Source organism: Anas acuta, chromosome 6 (genome assembly GCF_963932015.1).
Source record: "Anas acuta chromosome 6, bAnaAcu1.1, whole genome shotgun sequence".
Lineage (NCBI taxonomy): Eukaryota > Metazoa > Chordata > Aves > Anseriformes > Anatidae > Anas > Anas acuta.
Genome location: NC_088984.1, coordinates 25,169,629 through 25,190,282, shown reverse-complemented (window position 1 = coordinate 25,190,282; position 20,654 = coordinate 25,169,629). Strand labels below are relative to the sequence as shown.

General features: G+C 38.0%; 1 protein-coding gene across 12 annotated transcripts in view; it reads left to right on the top strand.

Moving 5' to 3' along the window:
* The window catches only part of PDE1A (phosphodiesterase 1A), a 222,140-nt gene extending 201,925 nt beyond the window's left edge, over nucleotides 1–20,215 (top strand). For 10 of the 12 annotated variants that reach the window (XM_068685892.1, XM_068685894.1, XM_068685895.1 and 7 more), the window contains 3 exons: nucleotides 8,345–8,665; nucleotides 16,274–16,393; nucleotides 16,722–20,215. In XM_068685892.1, coding sequence (XP_068541993.1) covers nucleotides 8,345–8,665; nucleotides 16,274–16,350 — 398 coding nt within the window. In that variant the 3' untranslated portion in view covers nucleotides 16,351–16,393; nucleotides 16,722–20,215. The remainder of the gene's footprint in view (nucleotides 1–8,344; nucleotides 8,666–16,273; nucleotides 16,394–16,721) is intronic. The other 2 variants (XM_068685893.1, XM_068685902.1) reach the window with 2 other exon arrangements.
* Nucleotides 20,216–20,654: the final 439 nt, after the last annotated feature.

Below are 20,654 nucleotides of genomic sequence, written 5' to 3'. Positions count from 1 at the left end.
CTATAAATTAGTGATAGACTCAGTTAAGTTAAACTGGACTATTAACAGCCATAGAAAAGACAGAGCTTCTCACAGTAAGAGATTTAAGAACTCTTTGAGGGTAAATGGTTATAGAGTCATGGTTATAGAGTATACAGTTATAGAGTATACAGTCAATCTTATTGGGAGGCCCAGCAAGATCCAAGAAATCAGGAAGGTTTTTTACAGGGAGAAATAGATTTATTAATGTTCAAGACCTCTATGGACCTTGTTGAGATTTTAGTTATCCAGATTCTAGGATCCCCATATTTTCCTCCACCACCTGATGAAGTATGTCTAGGTATTTTCTGAACAAAATTATGGTATTACAGTAGAACATACATTAGGAAAACTGATGGATAAGTGGAGGTGTCTGGTGTAGAGGCTAGACCTTGATGAATGATATCTGTTCTGTGTGATTTTGGCTGAATCTGTTTTGCAAAACCTCTGTGAGAACAAGGAAGAGATTTATAGAAAACTGCTCCCATAAAGAGGCCACTTGCAGCAACATCTATAGTTGACTGGATCACAGCATGAAGACCTTCATGGTAGCTGGTTAGAATCTAGAGGGACCTTGTGAATAGTGCAAATACTTTTGAGTAGAGATTTCTATTTTATTAATACACATATGATAAGTTTTTTTTATATAAAAGCTATGGAGGGATTTTATAGGTTTTGTGAAAGTTAAGATATTTTCCATTCATGTTTTTGCATTGCAATTAATACTTTTACTCCATGTGTGCTGCACACATGGAGTACTCCAAGTGTTGCTGGAAAAGAAGAAAAGTTTTCACTAAATTAATATCTTCTATGGAGCACTATCTAAGGTAGCACATATGTTCCTTGTTACAAAATAAGAATAAGCAATCTTCCCACATTGGTTCAGACTAGCAATATATCTTCTCTGATGTTGCGCCCTGCAAAGACTAAAAATCCTTAATCAGAGTGTGCCAAATTAGCATATAGTAAAGAATGAAAAAATGTTGAACCCTTTCCACTTGAAATTCCTTTCAGATTGCTCTCAAGTTTGACTAAGTTTGTAACTGAATAGCCTGAGACCTTGAACCTGAGATAATTTGTCTTGTTCTGTCAGGATCTCATGTCTTGTTCTGTCAGGATCATTTGTCTTGTTCTGTCAGGACCTCATGCTAGTGTTTCTGACTGTTGCCGAGAAGCGTTTAGGTTGCTCTGGACATATGTACGAAGCTGTATTTTATTCATATGTTAGTAGGAGCACCTACTGAGGGAAGATACCAGGGATAAATCACTGCCAGGTGAAAAGAATGTTGTTTCTGTCATTATTTTTGGAAAGATAATTTATTACAAACCCCGAAGAGCTGAGTGTGCTGAGAGAGTGACATGTATGAGGACAGCATGCAGTGGTAACAAGCAGGCTAGCTGTTAGCATAGACCTCCAAACACTTCCTGAACTGACTCTGACTAACAGTACTTGTGCTTTTAAAAGAACCATCTGCATTCTTGTCCATAGGTCTGCAAACACCATATGTTGTTCCCAAACCACCAGATCAGATCCCAGACTCAGGAGAAGTTATCCCTATAATACAGTGTAGTAATACAGATGAACAAAAAACAAACAAAAACTAACAATAATCCTTGCAGTCTCCTGAGCATGACCTGGACTTGTTCTATCTTCTCACCTTATAAGAGTAAGGCTACAGGTGGAGCACTGTCTGGGAGACAGTTCAGTGGAGGCAGCAGGTGCTGAGGTAGATGGTCTGACTCCTGTACTCAGACAGGACAGAGCAGAAGACCAAGATACACTGGCAGGGTTGTACTCAGGGCAGCTTCCTGGAGATCCAGCAGGTCCAGCTGCTGGTGCTACTGCTCCCTGAAATGGTGCTCTTGAGACTGATGACTCAGAGCAAGCAGCTTGTGCAAGCAGCAAAGTGCCTTATTTTGGGAAAGCCTGTATTAATAAGGAAAGCGCTTATCTACCCAGGCAGTAGTTTGAGAGCTTCCTTACCAAAAGGTTCACAAAATAAGATGGTTCCATTTTTCTAAAAAAAAAAAAAAAGGCCATGTCTTGTATAATTGATGCAGAGTAGCTCAGTCCTCTATAGCCTAAGGGTCCTCAACCTTTCACCACTGGAGAATTAGAGGAATGTTTCTCAGGCCTTTCGGGGAATTATGTTAACAGGGAATTACCATAATGATCAAACATCTGGGATTCTAATTTGAAAGCCTTGATGTTTAATTAATATTCCAAACCCCTAATCACCAGATAATCTGTCTTTGTTCAACACAGTGATAAAGAGACCATTTCTGCATTTTTTCAACACCTAGTAGTGACGGCCGCTCCTATTTGAATTGTGATAGTTGTAGCAAACTGACAGTAAAATGCTCAGATGACTCTGAGAGGTTGTTACATTAGGGAAGATGTTTGCTTAATGGATTCTAAGATCTGGGAATTATTGGCCTATTGAAAAACCTGTAAGAAACAACTTGTTGGGAAAGATTTAAGTGTAATATAAGATACTTCATGATGCAGTTATACTTAGAACACAGAAAATTTGCACAGAGGCACAGACAGCTTAGGACACTCACCACATGGTGAGTACACTGCAGGGAATGCAGTGTACAGACCAAGGGTCTAGCTGCCAGTTGGATAGGCCCATCATTAAAGCATGCTAACGTTGTTCAACTTCAGAATAATATGACCAGCAGTGCTATTCATTCTTCCCAGTGTATGCTTATGTGATGAGTTAACTGTTACAGGACCTGAACAAAAGTTGCATTATTTGTATGGAAAGCAATCAGTTTCAAACTGTCCTCAACACCTTTTGCCTAAGCATAGTGCTGCATGGCTCGAAAAACTATGCAAGGCTCTCACACTGTCTTGTGCTTAATTTTGATAATAAAAATAAGGAAAAAAACAATTTGTATCTTTGTAGTGAGGATCAGCTTTTTTTTTTTTTTTTATTTCCCCATTGGCTGCAGCTTTGAATAACAAATGTCTCTTCTGAAAGACCTCGGCATCATACCTGCAGGCCCCCCTCAGGCACTTTCAGTCCTGCATCTTTCCAGTCACAATAACCACAGGGTTCAGCTCCATTTTGTCTGAAAGATTATCTCTGCAGACTCCCTAATAAGATGAGTAAAAGCTGCTGAAATGCAAAAATCTGATGGCATATTAATCTGATTTAGCGGCCACGAGGAGGGGTGGGTGTTAGGAGGACATGTGTGACAGTCATGGAAACTGAGTGACACTTTGGCACGTGAAATCTACCCTAATAGACTGTATTAATCTGTTGGAGAAAAATAAATTCAGAGGGCTAACAGAGCCCCATGTAGTACCAGAGACAGTGATTTTAATTGTAGTGCTAAAATGTTTAGATCACAAGCAGTTTTGAGCTAATGCAGAAAAGTGTTAAGAACTGTGGTAAGAGAAATTTTCTGAGGTCTGAGGAAGTACAGTGACCGGTCTGAGCCAAGAGTGGCAGGAAATATTTAGTATTTGTGGTGTCTGGTAAATCAGACTGAGGAACTGTGACTGAACCCAAGAGCAGGACCTGTTACATGTCCCCCCACAACATATACCAGTGGACAATAAAGCCTTTCCTTACATTCCCTGTATGACATAATGCTGTGGCATCGAGTGCCACTGGATTATATGGTTTGCAGTAATTTTTTATACTTCTAAATCTGTGATGAAATCTGCCTCAGGAATTGAACGTGGAAGGGGCTGGTGACTAGATAACTCTGTGGGTTGCTGTGATCTATTCTTGGGTTTGGAAAAGCCAGCCATGGTTGCTTGGGAACTCTTGGAAATTTCTTTAGAGTCCCAGAGGCACCAGGATCAGTCCTCTTGCTTTCTGCACAGTTTTGATCTTTACTGCTGCTCTCTTCCTCCTCTCTTTAAAATGGCTGACGTGAGAACATGTCTTTTGGGAAGATGCATTTCCTTCCAGTGTTGTCCTGGGTTAGGTCTTTTGTCCCTACTTTGTGGAGCCTGGTTTTCCAGTAAAAAAGAAAACTGACAAGCCTAGAAATCAAAGTCTTGTAGTAATATATAAAGGGAGTCCATAACATCAAGTAACATTCTTACTTAAAAAATCCTCAAATCATTTCATTCTTAGTGAAGCCGAAAAACCTTCCTCTATAATTCAGTAGTTTGCTAATTCTTAATGCTTCAATGTCATTGCAACTTTCCATAAGGGTAAATTATTATAGCTTATTTTCAATAGAGCAATACAAATACTGATGTGATTCAACAGACTTTAGCTTTACTGGGGTATGGTGCTCTGGCAGTAGCTGCCATTAACTGATTCTTGGTGTTCCACTTACACATGGCTTTTGTGTTTTTCCTCTCCACTCTTGGTAAGTCAGGACATGCTAAAGCAGTGCAGTCGCTGGAGACAGAGTCTCATTTAAGCCCTCTACTGTACAGATGATGGTAGCTGAAAGATCTGTTTCTTATTACAGAAAGGCCAGGAAAAGAAAGTCAATGGACAGACGGAGAAGTAAAAGAGAAAGTCCCAAAATGTAGAAAAGCTTCTTCACCACCTAGTAAACCTTATCCTGAAAATGTTGCTGTGCACATAGGCAGTAACACAGCTGAGCCAGTGGACATCGGTGCTGCAGATGGTCCTGCAGCCTCACCAGGGCTTGAGAAGCAGCAGAGCTGTGATACTCTGGAGACTATGGGGTCCTGCAGTAACTCCCAGAGGCACAGTGCTAGCCAAAGATGTATGACAATTCTGATGGTCTATGAAAATTTTGATCCTTCCCTAGACTGACAAGAATTCAGCACTCCAACGCACTCCAGTGAACAATAGGTAACCGTATGTCAAATTTTTTGACAAAATAAAGCTTCCAGCCATGTTCATTGCTGGCACTGGGAAACATCATGAGGACTGAGCCTTTTATTTCATTTCTGTAATAAGAAATCAGTGAGAATCCTACTACATTCTCATAAATAAAAACACAGTACAAGGTACTTTTATTGAGAAAAGGTTAGGATGTTTAGAGGGTTTATATATTTAAAAAATCTCAAAGCGACTAAAAGGTCACATTCATCCAACCAAAGCAAGAAGTGAGGATCTCAGCTGCTCTGCAGCACTCACAGCTACCTACACTTTCCTGTTCAGCTGTGAAACTATACAAGGAGGGTTCATAATCAACAAGAACAATATTTATTTAAAGAACCTGCTTCAATTTTCAGACATTTATCAGTCAAAAAAAAAAGAAGGTGACATAACAGAAAACTAGTAGTATTTGGTCAAAGAGGGAAAGAAAAGAAGACACCTTCAGTAGTTAACACATTTTCTGTAGATGCAAAAAAAAACAATAAACAAAACAAAACAAAACAACAACAACAAAACAAACAAACAAACAAACAAACAAAAATGCACAACCAAACAAAAACCCCACAAAAGCTGAAACTACTGAGTAGCAGAATTTTTCAAGTATTCTGAAACCTGGCTGTTGTATCACAACTCCTGCCAGTTTTCCAAACAACGGAATGCATGACAATTATTTTGCCAACATCCCAGCCTAAACACATGAGAAGAAAGATACCACTTATACCATGTTTATTTATCAGATGACATTGTTTCTTCTCATGAAAGATAGTGATTTAAGGCAGGAGTTCAGAAATGGCAGAGAAGTACTGAAGAGAGGGATATGACTGAGCCATCCCTAACATACCTGTTAGGAGAACGTTTTACAAACTTGAAGAAATTTTGCTGGATAACACTTGGGTTCTTGTAAAGAAAGCAAAACCAAACAATTGAAAATATGTAAATAAGCCTGGCTCCAGGCACTCCAACCAAGTTAAAAAAGGGTGAGCAAAAATGGTTGCAAAAATAATGCCTGCCCTGAGTTCACTGTAGAGCACACTTTTGCCTGCCTTTATCTGAATGGGTGTGATATTGTTAAGATGCTCAGTGTCCAAAAAAGAGATGTGTGTTTTCTGGAAGGTGGTGTGGTTTAAGCCAGCAGGATTATTCAACAGCCTGCTACTGCCACTTTTGTAGTAGTTGGTGGCTGTTCTAGAATATGAATGAGAAAGGGAAGGTGAATGGAAAGGTGTCCAGCCATGTCCTCAACTGAGATGGGGTCCATGTGGAGAAAAGGTAAAGAGTGTACTTGCTAATAGGTTCCATAAGAATTTACCCGAGGTACAAGAATGACACTAATACAAATACTGGATTAGGCTCGTGGTTGTGTAACATGACCATATGCTATATACAAACTGAAAAAAAACCAACAACATAAACAACCTTAGACCAGCCCTTGGAGTTGACAAACAAAAAAAGGGTTACAAAAAACAATCTTGAGAGCAAACAAATCAACATTGTGCTAGCAAGTATTAAATTAATATAATGCTTATAACAAATTATAAACAAATTTGTTCTTACACACTCTGGTCAGATCTGTTGTCATCTCAACCATTTGTGCCCACACAGGGGACCAAAAAGACCGTTGCAGTTTAACCCTGCAGGCAGCTCAGCACCATACAGACATTTGCTTTCTCTCCCTGCATCCAGTGGGATGGGGGACAGAACTGAAAAGTGCAGGAGCTTGTGGGCTGATATAAGGACAATTTAATAAGAAAGAAAGAAGGAAAAAAAATAAAAACCACCAACAACAGCAATAAAACCATCAATAACAACAACAACATAAACAAAGAAAGTGATGTAAATCAGTTTCTTAGGACAAAAGCCTTAGGTAGGTAGATTATATAACAAATGACAGATGCTTTAATTAACATATCTGGATTGAACAACACATTTACAAGTCGTGCATACTTATTTCTTAATGTCTTTAGCCCAACCAGTTCTTTGCAGGAGCTGTGCTCAAGGGTGTAGAAAAAAGAGTAATTGTCCAAGTTTCAGAAGTTCAAAACAAGTCTAAATTCTGTAGAAAAACTGTCTTTTGAAATTGCTCAAATTTGAAACTTCTTGAGTTTCTTAAAAGTATCCCAGAATGTATAAGAACTTAAAAGGGAAGGAAATTATTTAAATATTCTATGCTTCTGCACCTCACCTCAGGTTTGGAAGTCTTCCTTTCCATCCGAATTTCATAGGCCAAATTATACCTCAAAGGGACATTTCTTTGGATTCAGGAAAATGATGTTAGAGATGCCAAATGGATGCCAAATGCTGACTGTGGTGGAAACGTGATTGCAGACTGAGATGCAGAAATATTGCTCTCCCTAAGTCATCAAATTCAATCACTTTAGGTCTGGATTTGAACTGGTCACTGTTGTCCAAAACTTACTTCCAGATACTTGCCTATTGAAGAAAATAAGTATCCAAATGCTTGGTTTACTTCTGTAAGACTGTGAGCACATCCAAGTCAGTAATTTTATGCCATGACATGCGGCTATTTTGTGAAGGCGTTGTTCAAACTGAAATGCTTTCACTTTTTAAATTGGTAATATTTTGTATCTTCTGTATTAGCATATGGATTCTAAAATCTGAATTTATGAAATTAATTCTAATAACAATATAAATAGTGCCTTCATGAACATGTACAGGTTATTTGTATCAGACTTTTCAGTCTGTGTCACGAGATTTTCATTCTCAGTTTTGTTTCATCTTCTGGTTTGTCCTGGTGCTTCCTGCTTTCTCTGTGCTGTTCTGCTCTGTCTCCTTTCACTCTGGGCCATTTCGTTTGTACTTTTCTCCAAGTTTCTGCAACACAGCATGGAATAGAGCATTCCATTAGTTGTTTGTTTGTTTGTTTTTTCTATAGCTTCTCTCCCCTGAAGCACTATTTTCCCCATATTTCCTCCTTCCTATTCTGTATGTGCCACTAGCCATACTAGCAGCAGAACTGGACTGCATGTATATAGCCTTCTGATTTTTATTTTTTTTCCCAGCCAAAATTCTGTGTAGCTGCCTTAGACTTTTCCAGCCTGGGAAGCCAACTTCCTTTAGGGCTTCCTTACAGTTCTGACACCTGCCCCTTCCTGGCAAGGTGTTCCCCTCCATGCCCTTTCTCTGTTGCAGAACTGGTGAGCTCTGCCCCTTCCAGTCCTGTTGAGGTGAGCACCACTGCTGGTGCTTCAGCATGGAGTCCTCCTGCTCCCATCCTTCAGCTTAAGTGTGTTTGCTGCTGCTGCCTCCAAATAAAGATGTCAAATTGGAGGTTAAACTGGAAAGTAGACTACTATGGTTCAGTTGCAATAGTGTAATCAGGACCAGAATCTGACCCTTATTCAACACACCGATGCACATGTCTTCATGCAGAAAGTTTATGTTCACAGTGTTCCCGTATGCAACTCAGTCACTACTCTGAAATCAAACAACTGTGGCATGTCCTTCATATCTAATTCACATATTTTGTTCCCTCTTTGTAGAACTTGTGAGAAATGTTGATGAACAGAAAAAAGACCAGAGCAGAAATTCCACAGATGCACAGTTACAGGAAGAGACAAGAAGCATACAAAATGAGAGTAGTCAGGGAAGCGATGGTACAACCTGTCCTACCAGATCCATCGTCCTACAAGTAGTCACTTGCGACACTTCTCTGAGTGATGAATCCAACTCAGAAAAATGCACTTACTCTGATCCGAACCAGAAAGATCTCACCGATGCCCAGCAAGAAACACAGAATACAGACCCACTGAATGGTAATACTTCTTCACAAAGCACCAGTCAATCTAATGAAGCTGTCCAGGGTGAGCTGCAGCAGTGTCTGGTATCTCCCTGTCAAACACTGATAGTAGTGAAATATCAAAACAATGTGTTGTAAAACCTCCTGCATAAGAAAGTTGCTTCAGGCAATGTAGAAGCAATAGTGTCCTAAAACCATCAAATAAAAGAGCTTTGATATAAGCAAGTATAATCCGCTTGATATTAGTTATTTGGTATCTTGTAGAAAGTCCTTCACATAAAATACCAAGACTTTTAGTTGAACTGCTTTTAAAATAATCTATAGATGCATATCTGTAATTAAATATGCTTCCTTACTGAAGAATGAAGTAAACTTTCAAAATAGAACTATCTAACATTTTGTAATCATTGTGCTATTAAAATGCACAACCTTAGATTAGGCACCTAATATGACTACTATGTTGTAAAGTACATCCTTTGTACTAAATACAATGTGAATTTTGATCTAACTTCGATCAATTTATGTAGAAGCTATTTCCTAACACTAGTAGGCCTGAGACTGGGTCATGCTCTTAATACAAAAGATCAGTCTCCTGGCTGTAGTTTCCAGGACAGGCAGAACAGCCAAAAAAATCCTATAATGTCAGAATACTTTTTTTGGAATGTATTTTATCACAAGCTGACTGTGGTTTAGTATCTGATGATTTTAAAACATTACCAAGTTCAAGATGACCAAGCATTATGAATAGATGTTAGCAATGTAAATGAAAGACATAGTGCATTTTTATTTTATTTTCATACGGTCTGAATTTTCTTATTGTTAGAACAGATCTGAGGTATTAGGGTAACAGGAATAATCAAAGCATATAATGGCATTTGTTTTCTTCGCTTCCAATTAAAATGTTAAACTCATTAATACTTTCATGACAGTGAGCCTTGAAATATTGTGCCAGAAGTAAGGCATTGCCTGAGCAACAGCACTGAAGTGCTTATGATATTTAGCTTAGACATAAATATATAACGGCGTATTTCAAAATCTTTTTATGGAGAACTCCCACTTATTCTGGAGTCCAACATTCTACCCAATTTCAGTGCACCCATGCTTTTGTTGTTGACAGATTTTAATTTTTACTTTTCCACCAGCAATAACAGATGGTTAATTTAGGGCCCTAAATCAAAATATTTACACTAAAATTAATTCCACAGCGTCTAATAATTGACATTTTTGTCTTTGACATGCATTTTTTGTACCACTTTTTGTGTTAAGGTCCAATTTGAAATTTAAGTACCTTAGAAAAGTTTCCCATCTCCTGGGTGAGGAAGACAGTAGGAAAAAATACACCTGTTGTATTTCAAGCTGTGAAGAAGGCCATTGTGGTGTAGCTGTCCTTGAGGGTCAGTAGATGATTTATGAACGTAAATGTTGTTTGTGAAATCAGACATGACTTGGCATGCAATTTTTGCACTCTGTTGCCTTGTGAATCTTTAAAACCCACCTTTCATATGAGAGTAGAGGTTTCTTACTTTGGAAAAAAAAGCTAAACTTCTTCTGAGGAATTCATTTGCCAAGGCATGAAATTTGCTACAGAAGGCTTTATATTTTAATACTTCAATCTGCAAAATTTATAAAAAGGGTAGGAAGTGATCAAGTTTATAATAGTTTATTTCCAGTGACAAATGTCATCTAGAAGGTATATTTTTTCCTGAAGATAGTAAAAAAGATTAATAACAGGATTTCCACCAATCCAAGGAGGATTCTTCTCTTGCGATGTCAATAGTCAAACACAGTTCAGATGAATAATGGTGCAGAAATAAGAGATATCCAAATGTTTTCTGGAAATAAATAGTGCTGATCGGGTCCTGAATGAAAAAACAAAGCTTATAGAAGGACAGCACTCAGCCCTTGCATCTCTAAAGAGGCAGCCATACCTAAACCATGGAACGATAACAAGTCACGGAAAAAGGGGAGATATATCAGGAGACATGATGCATCAAGTGATCCAGCACACAGCAGGAGAAGCAGCAAATTATTTTTCAAGGCAACTCCAGAGGCTGAGCTATGGGCCAACGCATGCTTATTGGTATTCACCAACTTACGCCTGAGCCATGATGGATTTTCTAGCCGATTGACACAGAAAGTTTTAGTATAATAATGCACACTTCTCTACTGAAACTAAACATCTGTACCGGAAAAATCTAAACTGCTGCATACTTTGGAAGTGAAATGGAACTGAAAGGATCTTTTCTCCAAACTGCTCTATACTATATGCTGTGCCTTTTCCTCCTGGTGAAAATATGTGAGAAGCACAGGCTTCATGCTGTTGATAGAACATGCACCCAGCTATGGCACATTCTGAAAAGTTCTTCAAAATACTTTGGAAACTATTCATCTGCTACAGTTTGTTAATGAATGCAGTCATCAATTCTTGCTGCTGTCACGGGGAATGACACTGTTATTCAGCAAACGTATGCGTTCCCAGTTTGTTGCATCTTGCATTCTAGAACAGTGGCTTTTCACTTGTTTAGACCTGGGAAACCTTAACATTTTTCCAGTGGAAATGCACATCCCTAGTCAGGCAACTTAATGCCTACAGAATATAAGACAGATTTTTTTTTAGTCTCATGAACCTTTTGTGGACTCTGTCACAAGTAATTCCTGGTCCCTCCCATCAGAAAACCACAGGATGAGTCTGGATTTCTCTTTTGCTTGAAGAGCTTTCTGATTTACACTATCACAAATATTTAATTGAGAACTACAATGGATAGAATAAGGAAATTGATTAGGTTTTGGTTTTAAAGGCATCTGTTATTTGAAGGCCTTTTCAGTTGTCATTTTATGTAGCAGACACTTCTATGAAACTTCTGTTCTTTCCAGTATGTTGAATTGACTCTCAGCCATCTCCTTCAGAAATTGTGTTCACATGCCAGCATAAATAAATCACAGGAAAGTGGAGAGCTTGATGTTTTGCCTGGTTTCTGTAGCATACCAATGTCAGTCTAGTACTCTCTGAACAAGCTCTTCCAGATATTCCACAGATTGAGGGTACAATGTTTAATATTAAATTTACTTATCTGAAGTCATTTGATATTACATTGCCCTTGCCCATCTCCACTGAGCCTTCTTCCATTGTTAGGGTTTATTGGTCAGTCACAGTGTCATTTATGTTTCATTTTTATTTCATCAAATAGGTTTATTTATATTTTAATAACATTTGATTCTTGCATTGTCCCTATTTTCTCAATATTTAAATGTCATAGAAAGCTATTTTGAATACTTTCTGGTCTTTTGAAATGACTTATAGAGCAACTACGTCATCATATTCTTAGAACTTTCTTTCATAAGGACAGATGATCAGCCATATTATTATTTTAGTAAGAAAGTTGACTACATACTATTTAAATATGATATTTTAAGTCAGCAGAAACTCTTTCACAGAATTTCCCATTTAACATATTTTTCACAAATTGATGGCATATTAAAATCTCTTGTCAAGTGCAAATGATGAAACAGAGAAACAGTTGTATATACTAAATATGTATCTTATCTCAAGTTGCTTTTGGTTTTCCTGGATGGAACATATTTCTCACTACATGAAAAAAAAAAAGTGATTTAATCGAAACTGTATTTTCTAATGGAAAATACTGAATTAATTAAAACACTTAGTGTTTTTTTTAGTTCAAGAAAAAAGTGAGAATTTGTTGTTACATATGAGAAATATTTTACATGTATATTTAGAAAATCTTCTTAAAGTAAAAATAAGATTACAAATAAGAAACTGGTGTTGCAACTTGTACACAACATTCTTCACTAATTCATAATTTAAAAATAACTAAGTTTAAAAAATATGTTTTGCAATAGCTCTGATGATTTTGCAGGAGACTCAGGGTGGATGACAACTGAAGAGTAATGACTGGCTTTTGAGTGCTGACCATTAGGACTGAGAGTCTCACTGCAGTCTTGGCTGCAACACATTTATTCTAAGAGTCCAGTACTGTCCAGAATGATGGAATCATTAGGATAAGGTAGTATTTGTGCATGGAATTGGGCATATCAAAGGAAAACAACAGTGCAAGTGCCCTCTCCAAACTTTATATAAAATCTTAAGTCTCACAGGAAGTATGAACATAGAATGTACCATGCCATCATAATTAACTATGTTTGTTTTCTCTTTAAGATATTTTCTCCATGGGAATAAACAAAGGCTGGGGAAAAATAATACAGAACAGTCAGGAAGAGAAAAACCCAAAATAAGAAATACAGCAATGTATGTTTCCATGCACGAATAAATGCAGATAGAAATGAGAACAGACTGTTGAGAAAGAGAGAAGCTAACTGTGGATACCAGGAATCTAAGAATTAAAGAATATATATATATATATACATATATATATATATATACACATATATATACTTATATATATGTATATATGCATATTCCTTCTAGATTCAGCCTTGACTAGGAATGGCCATTATTTTTAAATTTTATTTTATGTATCTCATCTACTGTTCCTCCATGTGGAGTAACAAGTATTTTTCTATTACTTTTCCTCTGCTAATGGCCAGCAGACTCACACAGGACACTTTTTTAACCAAGGCAATTTTCAGCAGAATGCTTCACTTGCAAGCAAGAAGGTAGAATACATGACATCGTTTTCATGATTTTTTTTTTTTTTTTTTTCTTGGTTTCCAAATTAGAGTATTTTAATCAATTTTAATCATTAATCACTATATATTTATCAGGGCATTATTAACACTCCCCATACAAAATCTTTCATACGTCTGAACTTTCTGCCAGCCCTGTGCTAAGGATGAGGGCAGCAGGCTAAAGAAGTGCCCAAAGTGCTTGCTGACTCACCCTGGGTGGAGAAGCAAGCTCCTGGGTGTTCTGAGGCTGGGAGAGAGACCTGAAAGTAGGTAAGGAGAAAAGCAATGTAGTTACTCAGAGTTAATTTCATAAGTTAGCTGTCATTGTCCTTTATAAAAAACAGAAAACTAACTCTCAGCATTCTGTAGGAAAGGAATTGCAATATAACAGGGATGGAAAACAAAGGTAATCACAGGGGAAGATGATCTGCCTTCCTGGAAACTGTCACCAAATCGTTAGGCATGCTATGAGAGGGTTCTCTGATAAAAAAAAGAGAAAAGGGATTGTTTTCCCCTCCTCGTATGACATCTCTTTCTAGGGTTAGTTCTCATACGCCATCACATTTTATTACCAGGTTTTGTTCTGCCCCATGTCCTGGTCAGTGCAAAGGGAGAACCGGGCACTGTTAGGAGAGCTTGGCTTGGGACTGAATGCTGCTTTCCTCTGAAGCACCTCTGTCCTTTCCACAATCTCACTGTCATTTAATTGAATGTTACAAGATTAAGTGGAACTATTATAAGGTGATTTTTTTTTTAAGTGATGATCTTCCTTTTCTCCTGAGTGATTTATTAATTAGAACATTCATTTAAAAACTGCTTATGTTTTATTAAACAACTCCGTGTTTCAATGATTTATAATGGCTAATTGGCATGCTTTTAACTTTTCACTCATGATGATAGCCACATTAATCCTTAATGTCAAAATGTAAAGGAGACAATAAATCTCTGATAAAACAGATTACCAGTAACTTTGTCCCATGTGACAGTAGAGGACTATCCAGTCACAGTGAGTTATAGAAAGCATGCAGAGCCTTCAGCAGTCACTGTCTGAGAGCCTCTGGAGGATAGCCAGGTAAAACAGCACAAACCCACACCAACAACATGTCAGTTTAATTTACGGCCATGTGGGTGGCATCAAGTTATCATCCATGCCATGCAAGTGCTGGTGGCAGCTCAGTCTTGTGGCAGCCCCATGGTGCTCAGCTGCGTTTTACTGTGCCGGGTGGAACCCTTCCTGTCCATGCAGAGCAGGTGCAGATCACAGCTCCGTGTGCTGCTCATGGCACTCCCCGTGTGTGGCTAAACAGCACTGCAGGGCTTCGGGGCCTGGCCTGGCAGAAGCAGCTGTGCTTGTGCTGGGGATGAAGACAGAGGGAAGGCAATATTAAAAGATCAAGCTATATGCTAATAAAAAGGATACAGTTTATGAGATAAAAGCTGTTAGTGACCATTTGAAGGTTGCTATTAAAATTGGCACACTGACACAAAGAATGTTATGTATGGGTTAGAGTTCATTGTTTTGTTTCTATGAAGATTAATACATTTTCATTTACATTAAAACGTTTTTGTTTCTATGAAGATACACAGTGCCTGTTTCACAAGGCCTTCAAAGAACACTCTCACTCCTAAAACCATGCTAATCAGTCGAAGTCAAGTATGAAAATTAAATATTTAGAGCAATAGATTGTGCTTTCACACCCCTCCCCACCCCCTCCCTTTTTTTTTTTTTTTTACAGATAATAATAAAAGTTTTGCTGAATCCCTCCAAAAATAACTGCAGCAGGAAGATCTGGAGTTTTTTGTTTTTTTTTTTTTTTTTAATTCATTTTACTTCATTTTATAAGGCTTCAAAATCCTTTAGAGACCTGGCTGTCTATCAGCCATGCATACTACATTCACCTAAGAAAAATGAGGGGAAGAACACTAGTTACAGAGCAGGCAGCATCCTGGCAATGAAAACATTGGTAAAAACCAGTAACAAAATTCTCTCGTTTACTGTGATGCTATGTCACAGCTATTCCCCATGCTATTCCCCATGCTATTTCCCCATGCTTATTCGCATGAGCTCCCATTCCTCTCTTCTCTATCTCTTTTCTAAACTCTGAGCCTCTTCAGCTTTGACTCACTGTCTTTCAATTTTCCATTTGAATTGCACATCAACTGCTTTCCCTTTCAGCAACTCGTGCCTTTGGGTTTTGTCTTTCAAAAGTCTTCCCCAACCTGTATTTTTATTTCTGTAGCTTTTCCCCTTCTCCCAGCTCATCTTTGCTACTTTTGAGACTCTGTGCTTTTCCTTTTTCACATTTTCAGTTCAGCATTACTAATCACTGGTGGGACCACTCCATTCATTGGTTAAAGCTGAGAAGTTACCATACAGCTAGTATATAATACTGTAAGGTTGTTGCATTTCCCCCATAGTTACTATCCAAAAACAGTTTGTAATTTTCCCAGCTGTACTCATTCAAAATCACTCAAGGAATAGTTTAAGCAAGAACTCAGTATTATGATTAGAAGTTTGAGATCTGTATTGTATCACTTAGTTTGAAAACTACTCTTGTCACTTGATATCATTTCTCCTATCTGATTGAACTAGTTGAATTTTTAAAACTTGACATTGACATCTTTCACTAAGTGAAACTTGCCCCTATTTTTAATGCCTACATCGAAGAGGATTTAAACAGCACATCTCTGCAGATGCTGAATTTTGACTTTCAGTAAGTTGGAAGGTTAAAAACAAAAAACACTTCATTACTGCTTGTGTAAATGTTGTATTTTTGTTTCATGGTGTGTGGTCTATTGCTTTCATTCTATCTTTTGCCTTTTGGATAAACCACAATGATTAGTTAAGTCACTCCTATATTTATTTTAGTAAGAAAGAAATTAAAGAAAGCCATGACTGAACCCTCACTTTAACCTTCAGATAGAAAAGGGAGAAGCATTTCTGCTTGTCTAAGGCTGTGCAGGTGCTATTTATTTGGTTTACTTCCTTGCTTGATTTCCCAATAACATTTTTTTTTTTTTCTTCCAGGTGAGCCTATACACTGTAAGAAATCAGAAGATATAGTAAAAGCCACTGAGCAAAAACAAGCACTGGTACACAACTAGATTTCCTGTTTCTTAAAAGCTTCTGACATTTCAGGCAGGACAGGTAATTTTGACATTTATTTCCTATAAAGAGGAGAGTTTTATATGATAAGGATTCACTTATTGTTATTATTATCCTCTTTGGTCTATTTCTGTTGTGGTTTTATTACAAAATTTTGAAACTGGAATGTGCTATAGCCCGCTTTCTATGTCCCTTTAAAAGTTATTCAATACAATAGAAGGGAAACCCAATACTGTTACGTTTCTGAATTTTTAATGTGAGACTAAATAAACATGCAATAATAAATCCTTGATTCAATTATATTAAATACTGGGAGTGATAGTAGTTAAAGGCCTATTGTTTACAAATTTTCATTTGAACCCTGTTGCAGGAGAAAAGAAGAACACTGTCTGTTCCTGCACCTGTGCTCTCAGAGGCTGTTATCTGTCATCTTATTCTTGGATCATCCTGTTTCTGTGGAGAGTGATTGGACAAAATGATCAAAAGTGTAAAACATTAAACCCTGAGCTGGTAACTCAAGGCACTTAACAACTCAGAATTTCAGTTGTATTTGTTGTTGTTGTTTCCTCTTTTCTGCTTTCTTAAACTAGCCAAAATAATTTTTTCAGCCAAAGTTGAACCTCGCTCTGTTGTATCACTGACACCAGACATTTCCAATTAATCATGAAACATGTGAAAACATGGCAATCATCATCTGCACTGGATTGCTGTTACATGTCACTGCTACTGGTGTCCAATAGAAGTGGAAAGTCAAAATGAGATGTTGCTATAGACACTTGTTCATGCAACCATGCTGCATGCAACGTTGAAGTTCTACTCGTTAGCTTCCTTTAAATATCTGGAATTAAAAATATGTAGACTGTGTGGGAAGTTCTAGAGTTGTACAGATGAGCCTGCGTGAATGATGACTCTTTCCCTTTGCGGTGGCTGCCATATGGAGAGAAATGGTGTTTAAGAAATCAGTATTTGAAAATCTCTTAAAAATTAATTGAATAGCATCCAGTATTATGATTAAAACATTCTCAGTGCAACAGTGTTTTCTCAGATGTCACAGCAGTGGTGTCAGCCCTACCACGAAGCTGGTGCTTATTGTTCTGTAGGCGGAAGAGACTGCTACATGAATACATGGAAATTGCTTTGTTTCAGCAGAGTTCTGCCTCTCAGGCAGAACTGGAAAGTGGCACTAAGACCTTATATCATGTTTTTTCTCAAATGCAAAGCTAATGACAAGAATGCAACAAAGTCCTTCCTTGCCTTGTTTCATTAAAAGAAAACACCAGAGCATCTTTCTCTGAGAGGCAGCAAAAGCGGAGCACGCAGGCGGTTACCTCTGCAAGAAGTCTCAGGATGAGCCATCCAGCCCCAGCTGTGCCCAGAAAGAGACTCCATGTTCATCTCTGCTTCCCTCAAGCTGCACAGGCCCCTTGGCTTGCCCCTTGGCCTCATGCAGCCCGCCAACAACCTTGTTGCAACAACTGCTGCAGCCTACCAGGAATCCTCCACCCCCCTCTTCAGGTTGTATGCTCGTGGGTGTGTTGGGTCACTGCATTCCCCATTCCCCTTTTTGGACCCCGTGGTTATTACCTCACTGACCAAAAAGTCTGCAATCAGCCATGGTCCACTCTGAAGAGGACTCGTGGGGGCAGTGGCTCTCCCCTCTATGCAGAGGCCTGTGTACTACTCACCTGCTGCTTCAGGGATCTAACCAGAGCTCAAGCATAACATAGGCACCAGGCTCAGCCTCAATACGGACACGTTATGTCCCGATTGAAGAAGGAATAGTAAACCAATCACCCCATACTGAGGGAAGCGTACACGTCCATACCTTTGACTGTCTCCTTTCTGACAGCACAACCATTGAAATTGAGCTGGGAACAATACAAGCTCTGAGCCCTGGGATAAGGGCATGCCAAAAGGTGGAATTTCTGTTGTTGAATATGTAAGCCATATACATGCTATGCATAATTAGTGTGCATAGTTTTAACTTAAGAAATATTTGTGCATATAGGTTGTAAAAAGTGCATTTAAACTGTTTTGTGTATCTGGTCCAGGGCTTGTATTTGGCATGGACAAAGTTCTGTACAGTGCAGTTAAAGAATGAAATGTTAATGAATGAAATTGTATCATATATGTTATAATGCAATTGATATTTTTTGCTAAGAGTTTAGAATTTATATATTATCTACCAGTGTTTGAGCAAATCATTAGTAGCCGGGATCACTCCATGCACCTTTGCAATCCTTTTTGGGGAATGTTGGGCACATTTTTTCCTTTATAATGAAATGTAAACCATCTTATGGTTTCTTATTGTCATTATGACAAAAGAAGAAGCATACTGTTTATATCAGACTTTTTTTTTTTTTTTTTTTATAAATGTAAATTGCCATGGCTTATGGCAGTAGAAAATCTTGTTTAAGATCTGAGAATTTTGGTTTTATGTCTTTTCTTTCAAAACATGGGACCTTATTTCAGATGTGTTGAGCATCTGCAGTCCCACCAAATTTGAAAAGATAAAAAGATGACTGATATTTTTTAAAATTAGGCCAGTTATATCTTTGTAATGTTCTTCAACATCGTGATTTATGATTCATTGAGAACAGAAGTCAGGAGCAATTAAAATGCAATGTTCTTATTGTATTTTCAATTTCAGACTTTTACCATAGTTGAACTTGACTTTTTCTTTCTGTATCTCTGTCCCATCACCACTGAGATGCTCTGCATAAGTTTTCTCCTGGAAATAGAAGCAGAAGTTATAGCTGATTCTGCAGTCCACTGGGAGCATTCTGTGGGGCTCTTGGTGTCCTGTTGTTATACCTGGCCCCGTGATCTCCCACTGCAGAGGCTAGGAGGAATTCCTGATCTTACAGGAGGTACTCAGTGCCTGCAGATCTCCTTCATTAATATAGAAATGTGATTTGTGTATAAATATTCCTACTTACTCATTTGTATTCAGTTTTAATCACTGTGGTAGATGTTACTGAAATACAAGCAGAGTCCTTACTTTTTCTTTAAAGCCAGCTAATTCTCTTTCTTCCTTCCTTTATTCTTAGCAAGGTTTTATCTGGACATGACCCAAAACTTACTGTGTTATTTGGATGACGAGAAATTTACTTTGGTGGAGAAGACCATAATAACCATGTGTTAGCTAAGGCTTTGACCTTGGGTGGAATTCACATTCAGATGGCAGAGAGGCTTCTTGTTGGAGCCTCTCCTGAACAAGAATTTCTCTCTGAAACCTGCAAGGCTGCACAACCAAAACACTGCATGGGGCCATAAGAAATGGTATTTGTATATGCATCTCTCCCACAGCATTATGGGCATGTATCCCTGCATCAAGCACACTGAGGAACTGTAGCTATAGATTAGCCCTCAAGAATTTTATTTTGTATTTTTATCTTGAGATATCTGACAAATATATTATGTAATATTGTTATGGGTTATGATCTAGCCAGTATTTTTTTATTTAATTTTCAACAAGGCAATCTAGAACTGTGTGTTTTTATTCTGCTGTATTTGTCCGTATTTCCTATGATGATATTCCTAAATAAATTTGATTTGAGGGCAAGGATCATGAAGCTATTGAATGCTAGTTACAAATTTGCTTTACTGAAGCATTTGCTCATTTGCATATGATTGCCTTTGGAAAGTGACAGATCATAAATGGTTGTTTCCACACCTTTTGCCTGCTTGCAGCTCCGTGCTTTTTCCATAACTGTGCCAGTCTGTCATACAAACTCACTTGTATCTCATAGCACTCTTGAAAACAATTTCTCTCAGTGAGCTTTTCCTTCTTAAGTTTTACTGCTAAAGTAGCCCTCATATGAAGGAAGCCATAACCAATAAAGCAGTATTTTCTTCCCAAAATTTTAACATGGGCTGGCATTGTTGAAATTGCTGGGACTGCTCATGTTAGCAACCATTCGTCAGGAAGGGTGCGACTTTCAGAGGTGCCTCTATGCCATAGCATAAGTTTAATCAGCAGAGTTCAGTGGTACAGGGCCTCATCCTGCTACAAATGGAAATCAATGGAAAGAGTCTCATTGGCTTGGATTTGCATCACATCCTAACAAGCTGCATGATGGTAGTAAATACAGATATCTACTTCATAGCATGTACTTTGCAATTCCTTTATCCCAGATGCTCTCCCTTTTCAGCTACACACTTGAAGGCTTATCATGTGTTGTAAGTATGCCAGAAGCCAAAATAACTTAAAATTAAGAAATTAATCAATATCCCTAGTTGTAATGTATAAAATGCATATTTTTAACTGACTATGGAGTTATTACATGACAAAGTGGAAAAG